The 8,103-nt window shown below is 39.7% G+C and overlaps 1 protein-coding gene across 1 annotated transcript; it reads right to left on the reverse strand.

The window, feature by feature from the left end:
* Positions 1 to 5,105: 5,105 nt before the first annotated feature.
* adoa (2-aminoethanethiol (cysteamine) dioxygenase a) lies at positions 5,106 to 7,903 on the reverse strand. Its single transcript, XM_028795377.2, has one exon. The coding sequence runs from the start codon at positions 7,578 to 7,580 to the stop codon at positions 6,795 to 6,797; it is 786 nt and encodes a 261-aa protein (XP_028651210.1). The 5' UTR covers positions 7,581 to 7,903; the 3' UTR covers positions 5,106 to 6,794.
* Positions 7,904 to 8,103: the final 200 nt, after the last annotated feature.

Genomic DNA, 8,103 nt, shown 5'->3' on the forward strand with positions numbered 1-8,103 from the left:
ACCAGCAGCGGATAGTCGGTTACCTTAATAATCTTCCAAGTTACTTTACCACATCATAATTAAGATCTCAAGTGTACACGACCACACATAGTTACTTGGTGTCAGTGCTGAAACTTTCACTTAAGGTGAGGATCTCCTTGCACTGCTCCGCTTTATGCATTTTCAGCCTGTGTCCTGCAATTCACGACGGATGGAAGATGGATTGTGGTGTAAAAAGCTTACATTTCAAATAATGGATGATGAAAATGAGAACGACTAATTAGCTGAATTAAATTATTCTGCTATGAGGGAGTCTGTGTATTCGTCTGCCCAAGTCAGGATCCTGTGATATGCCCATTACTGTTCTTCTTGCTTTCTGTAATCCTGAACTGGATAAGCACATTCTGAAAAAAGGTGGAAGAATGTTAACTTTTATCACTCGCTTTAAGATGCAGGCTGAATTAATGTCTAAGTAATTAAATGCAAAATGACCCTTTTTCATTACCATCAACAAGTAAATATTGTACGTAAGTAAATAAAATAAAGCAAACCTAACCTAATGCGAGATGCAGTTTTCAGTATTTGCAATTCACTGTATGGCTTTCACAACACTGTTTCATACCCTTTAATCCACAGTAATCATACAGATAGAAAACTTGTGCACATTTTCGATGCTTAAATATTCTCGCTGGATCACTTCTTCCACTACTATTGTGATAATTTGGATTTTTCCTTGATCATTCTGTTACGAGAATTCAGTTTAATAAAGAGAGACATATGTGGGTTTATGTTAAACCTTATTTGCTCTAAACAGGGATTCTAAACATTTTAATCACTTACACACCTCTGTTCTGAGCCATCCGCAGGGTTCACATACCATAAAGATTACAATTATTAAATGTAACTTACTGTCATTCACATTCTGATAGATATGTTCAGCGATTAGTTGATTATGTGTAAAAAAATAAACATCTTGAAAAGCAATCAGAGAATTGTTTTAATACTTTCAGGGAACTTTCATGTACATGCTAAAATGACAGGAGAGGGGGGCTTTGTTCTTGTTAAAATTGTATTCCTGGTATGCAGTGTACACAGATACTGATTATGATAGTGATAAAGCAAAAGGGCTATGCAAAACATTTTTAAACATTAAGAACAAGTTAAGACCTTTCTCATTTTCTAAATAATTACCAAAAAAGAAAAAAACCGCCTACAGAAATCATTGCATACATACTACTAGCTTGCTTTGAGCAGGACCCTAATTCAACACTAGCGGAATGGGACAATTAAAGTAAGCTGGATAATGAGTGGAGTTTCCCCACCCATTCATATTTAAACTGTATATGGGGCTTCTCATAGTACAGCAGCAACCAGTGCTGGTGGAAAGTAACTGTTCGACTGATAATATAATTGGGCAAAGCAGATTCAGAAAATTAATGGGCTGACCTTTTTAAAAGTCTGTTTAACGGTTCTAATCTTCCGTTTCATAATTTTTGCTTCTCTGCTGTTCACCCTACCGATGGGACTTCAAAAGCACCCACCAAAACTACAGAATCTCATGTTTAGGGCTGCTGATGTCAATGTCAGAAGTCTACATTGGCCGAGGCAGTAGCACATCATAGGGTACACTTACTCTTACAAAGTCAGTTTACACTCACCATTTAACCTAATGGTTCCCAACCTTTTAAAGCCCTGCACCCCTAGAAAAGAAGTTTGATTTATGTTTACATCCCCTAGAAAACATCACACTTCAAGATAAAGTCGTCAAATTTCTAATTTTTGGATTACAAATTGAACCACAGAGTGCTGGAACTTCATTTTCTAACCAGCTTATTCCTGAAAAAGGTTGCGGGGGGTGCTGCAGCCCATCCCAGCTAGCACAGGGCCCAAGGCAGGGACAATCCCCTGGACAGGGTGCCAGTCCATTGCAGGGCAAGCGAAGACACACACACATACACACCTACCACACAATACAGCCAATTTAGTATCGCCAATACACTTAATCTGCATGTCTTTTAGACTGTGGCAGGAAACTGGAGCACCTGGAGAAAATCCACAGACATGCAGGGAGAACATGCAAACTCGACACAGGGAGGACCCGAGGCACAAACCCTGGTCTTCTTACTGCGAGGCAATACAGTTCTGAGGGTGAACAAATGTAACTTTAAAAAAAAGCTTTTAACTCTAAAATTTAAATATAAATTGAGCAATTTACCTTTATAAAACTGAATAATTGGGTTAAGTGTGTGTTCCGTGAAGCTTAGACACTTGTTTGACGACCCAGGGATTGGCGTATCCCACAAAGCATCAGGCACCACAAGGAAATACACACCACTAGGCAACGAAACACAGTTGATGAGCATTGTCCCCAAATATCACAATGCAGTCGAAAAGCTGATACACCTCACAGTTAAAATTTCTGCGCTACTGCCAGGACTGCCAGTAGTGTTGCATCAAATTCAGTCCAGCTTTTTCCCACCAGCAAAAATGTCAATCAAACCTTGAAATCAGTGATGTTTCACAATCAGGGCTTGAACAAAAATCAATAGTAGACCATGACCTTTTCTACGCATCACTGAAAGGTCCAGATTCCAATCTTTTAAAAAGAGTTATTTGTCTTTACGAATGCTCCGCCCGCTGCTAGGAACCCATGAGAACACACATTTCTGCAGCTCATTAACAGGTGATAATTGCGCATGCAATGCTTGATTGTTTTCTTAACGTAAAATAGGCGCACTAATTAAGAAATGACCTAAAAATTATGGCATGCTGCAAGAGATCAACTGCACCACCATAAAGCTGGACAATGCCCCTCACTCAATTTTGGTGAAACTGCCCTTAAATGATTATTTACAAACTACTGAAAGGAGGGAGTGTCTCCAAAATACAGAAAAATCTGTAAACTCAGTTTAAATTATACTATAACACATAATCTAATTCATAAAATTGATCTCTTTTGTTTCACCTTTGTGATGTGGGCTGCTTTTTTGTTTTATATTCTACCAGCTGTCCCCCGTGGCTCTGCCCGCGTATTAGGGGAACAGGACAGTGAGGAGGGCCCCACCCGGCTCCCTACTTCTGACGTCAAGCTTTCTCCTCCCCTCGGCCTGCTGCCTGTCTGTTCCAGATTAGTGCGAATATATCTTTCCTGCAAGTGAACTATGATTCTTAGTGCGATGAGAGAAGTCACAAAATCAACCGGAATGTTCACACAAATTACAGAAAACAACCCGATCTAAATCCGATAAGCAGTTCTCTCATTCGCTAGCTAAGCAGAGGTAAGATACACCCTGAGGCTGGCGTATGAGTGAGGAGGGCCCTGCCTTCCTCCCCTTGGCCCACTGCATCTGTCTCGGATTCACACAAATAAATTGGTACGGCAAGCTAACAATGATACACAGCGCAATGAGAGAAGTCGCAAAATCAATGTTCAAGCAAATTATAGAAAAAAACCCAATCTAAATCCGTTAAGTAGTTCTCTCGTGAAAAGCGGACAGACATACAGACATTTGATTTTATATAGAGAGAGAGTTAGCTGCCTTGACTATCAAGATGATTACAGCAAACAGCTCTACTGCAAAACAACACACAAAATGTCACCTTAAAGTCACAAACTGACAGCTTCTGATGACTTTCCTCTCTTATTTTTTGTGAACTGAACACATACTTCACACCCTTAAAATGATTAGGGATAGGACTCCCCAAAGTGCCATGGTGAATTTGTACCTTGACTTGTATTTGTACCCTGGCACAGTGGCATTGCAAATCATTGTATAAACAGATTCCATACACCAAATAAAAATGCGTGATATTCAGATGCATTTAAAACTTGTGCAACATATCTCGAGACTGCATTAAAAATGCTCATGTTCATAATATAAGCAGATTTTACTACAAGTAAAACAAAACACTGCAAATCTTGTGTCATGTTGGCATTCCACTTCCTGCTGTGAATTTTATAGGAATGATCATCATGAAATTAGAATTATCCGATTCGGTAGTTTGCAAGAAAAATGACATGATCTAAGGATTAAGCACAGCTGAAACATAACAGAAAACCTTCAAAGCCAACATTCAATGGAAATCCCTCGTTCCTTCTTTTATTATTTACTTAAAAGATTAAACAATGCTAAGTAACACAAAGGGCAATGAACTGCAAGGCTCCAAATAAAAGAATAATAGCAGTCTTGTTAAAGGAAAAAAAAAATGCTGATTGAAACAGCCATCCATTTTTTGAGCGTGATTTTGAAGGTACAGAGAGACAGACCTAGAGCCATTGTGTAAAGGGTACATTCACCTATACGAATAATAATCATAGAAATAACAATAGTAATAATTCTTTACATTTATATAGTGCTTTTCTTACTAGTCCATAATAGGGCAACTGGGAATTCACAATAACCTCACACAAATCCTTAGGATGTGGGAGAAAAGTGGAATTACATGAAGATGTCAAAACATGACAAAGGGACAACATGCACACCAAACATAGAGGACAAAAAGTTTGGAAACTGAACCTGTGAGCTGTTTGGCAATAGTGAGATTACACTCACTCCTGTTAAATCTCACTTTGGAGATATACTTTAATCATTCTAGTCTCGATTGCTTTATCAAAATATTGCAATATCAAAGCTTTGTTTATATTTAAAAGTCAGTACGGAAAAATGTAGAGGGTCAATTTACTTTTGTCAAGAACAGTAAAGTCTATTAACAGTACAGAATGGGGTCTGCACTAACCCAAGACAGGGGTATAACCAAAATTTAAAGTCACCAAGAGTCATTGTGAAAACTTGATGAGTAAACCCGAACACATATGAGACTATACAACAAATATGATCAAATGAAACACCGTTTTCCTTGTTTGACCCATGAGAGAAGAAAAAAGGTGTGCTAGGCGCTTAACCGGTGCATCTAAACAACTTTTTAAATTAAATTAGTTGTGCACCATGAAAGAGAGATGCATTGAAAGAACATGGTCATACTGGTGTGATTATAACCCAGTAGCAGGTATTTTTTTGTAATATTTTTATGAAAATACTGGTAGTATGAAATTGAAATAGGAGGCAACCAATTAACATACACTGGTTGACAGGTTAACAAATGCACATTTTTATATCAATTACACCTTTAGTTTAATTTAAAAAGTTTACTAATCAAACTGAAAAATGGAAAATCTAACTTGGCCCAGTATGAGTAAGCATGGCCTGTGACAAACTGGATAGCTCTATGCAAGAATCCAGAAAGGCCACTGGCTAGACACAACCCTAAAATAGATAAACTGGTCAGGAAATGGATGGTTATTATTTCTGTCACATTTTTGTTTACAAAGAAAAAACAATTAAAGTAAAGCATCAATCAAGCCTCAAGTTACTGGTGACAACACTACATAGCACATTATTAAGGGTGAAACAAAGTTTAAAAGCTGCCAGCTTGTGTTTTCAATGGCAATATGGGCTCTTTAAACTTAAAACTATGCTTTCACCATGGGTATATATTCTAAGAGGGACCACACAACACAGTATTTTATAATTATCTGTTAATATCACAGCAACATGTTGACAATTATAGCAAATAGGGATGTTTATGTTAGATTATCTGCGATTCTAAATTGACCTGGCATGAGTTGGTATTGTCTGTGTTTGAATGGCAGCCTGCACAGAATCCAGTGCTGCCAGGATATGCAAACCCTAAAACTGAATTAAACAGATGTTCCATTAACTGTTGACTTTTAAATGACCATGACGTCTAATGCTGGGCTGCTTCCTGCCTTACATCCAGAACTGCTGGGATAACACTGGCTCTTCACATCCGTGCAACAAAATTCAGAAAATGGTGGGACTTCAGGCTGGGTTTCACACTATGGAAGCATATACTGCACTTTTTCATTTTGCTTTTTGAATGATACATGGTGTCCTAATATTTGTCATTTAAATATTTACTAAACAAATTGAGTAACCAGGTGTATTTAAGACCTAGCAAAGAAACAAGTCTTAATGTAAAAGGAAAAAGCAGCTAAAAACGCACTTCATTGTATCTCTTTAATTTCAAATGTATAAAGTACATATGGGCACTTAAACTGTTCAATTAAAAAACAAACAATAATTTCACTACATCCTGTGGCAAGTCAAAGAAATGTGTGCTCATAACTTTTAACAACTGTAGTGTAAGCACATTTTCATTTTTTACTTCTTTGCTTGTGCACAGTACATGCTGAAGTAAGCAACTGGTGCTTTATTCAAAAGAAAATGCTATAAGTAATGGGGTAAATCTGGAATTAGAGTGGGCTGTTTTCTTTGTGGGAATGATCTCGTTTTTCAGAAAGTATCTGACATCTGAATATAGTATTCTTTACGTGTGTAAACCGTGGTTTTCAATGCATACCCTTTTGTCCTATTTTGTTTGGCTAAACTACTGCATTATAATATCTTGAGTAAATAAACTAAACACAAACATTCAAGATAAACGTATAGCTTCCAATAAATTAAAGGCAGGATTAAGGCTATATTTCTCTGTTATTATACACAACAAAATAAATTTAGTATGAGGGATCTTAACGTAACAATACATTATATATTATTAGTTATCAATTAAAGAATAAACAGAACAGTGTAAACATTATGGCTTCAGAGTTACAGGTTTCTGGAAATCGGTTTGTTTACTCCGCCACCGCTGTTCTGATCATTTGACAAGTAATAAGCATAGATTCCTCTCGAGCTGCAGGTTTACTCCAGGATCCATTATAAAACTGAGCCGCCCTTTAGAAGCGTAGGCGTCGGAGTGCCCGAAAGTGTTCCCAACTGCACCGGAAAGTTTCTTCAAAGCGATACCCGTGGCCCCGGGTAGGGTTCTCCTCCGCACCAGAAGTCTGCGGGCTGGGGGATTTCAAGCAACCAGGTGTGCTGCTGCTGTTCACCGGATTCCGCGCTACTAGACGCAGGCTCCAACACTTGATAGTAATGACAGTCCCTGCCGTCATCAGGGTCGTACGGGGGTGCCAGGATGTCCAAGAAAGCTGCAGGCCCGTCCACGGCGTTGATCTGATGAAGGTTGTCTCGTTGTGGGGTCAGAACGCATGGAGTGTTGTCCTTTGTGTACTCTCCGGCAGAGCGCAGGAAAGAGGAACTCACAGAATCACGCTGGTAGGGGAGTAAGGGAGGATTGAACTTGACCTCCACGCCACCCCCACCGCTAACGCCACCGCCAGTGGCGGGGCCATCCTCCAGCTTGTCAAAGCAAGTAATTCTCACCTTGCCGTAGATGACTTTAAGCATCCCGTGCATCCCTGGGTGGTCGTGCAAGGGAATTGAGCTGCCATTCTTGAGGAGAAAAACCCCCATACTGAAGGCATCGGTTTCGCAGATGTGCATATATGTAACCGGGGGGCTCTGAGGGACGGAGACGGGGGTAGAGTCCACCTTTCTTGGAGTAATATTAAGGTCTTCTGCACGAATTTCACTCAAAAGATTCCTAAGCTTTACATGATTCTCTAGAAACACTTTGTTACCATCTCCCAGCGCAGATGAACCACAGTTTTTGAAAGTTGCGCGCGCCTGCCTCGCGATTTTCTGTATTAAAGAGGCCATATTTTCTCGAGGCATCATCAGATCCCCCCGCTTTTTCCCCGAATGGACACCGCGTTTCTCGTTGAGGCGCGCACACCAGTCAAGGAGAGAGACTACCGTGAGATCAGGCCCTCATACAGCACACACCGCCCGAATCTGCAAAATGCTCGAAGAGAGTCCTTGGTTACAACCTGTCAATCCTCGACGTAAGCTGCCGGGCATGAAAGGAACCCCATCTTTTCAGCAGAATTCTTTCATTTTACCTTGCCGCAAACCCAACATTCCAATTTCTCCTCCACCCATTCACGGAAACTCACTACGCACGTCCGCAGCTGAACACGAGAAGCGTCGACATGCGCACACTATTGCATTCTGGCTACTGTAGTTTTATTTAAATCTTTGCAGTTTTAAATTGTCGGAATTGACCACTCTGTAAATAATAGGGTAACAGTCTATTCATGTCCGACAGTATCTAGCATTCGCCAAGACCATTTCTGAAAGAAATAGTACATATTGTTAAGGGGAAGTCTGAGACATCCCACTCTATAAACTACAACACCCA

This window comes from Erpetoichthys calabaricus, chromosome 2, assembly GCF_900747795.2.
Source record: "Erpetoichthys calabaricus chromosome 2, fErpCal1.3, whole genome shotgun sequence".
Classification (NCBI taxonomy): Eukaryota; Metazoa; Chordata; class Cladistia; order Polypteriformes; family Polypteridae; genus Erpetoichthys; species Erpetoichthys calabaricus.

Coding starts and splice junctions, on each gene's coding strand:
- adoa (XM_028795377.2), bottom strand. CDS start 7,580: ATGATGCCTCGAGAAAATATGGCCTCTTTAATACAGAAAATCGCGAGG.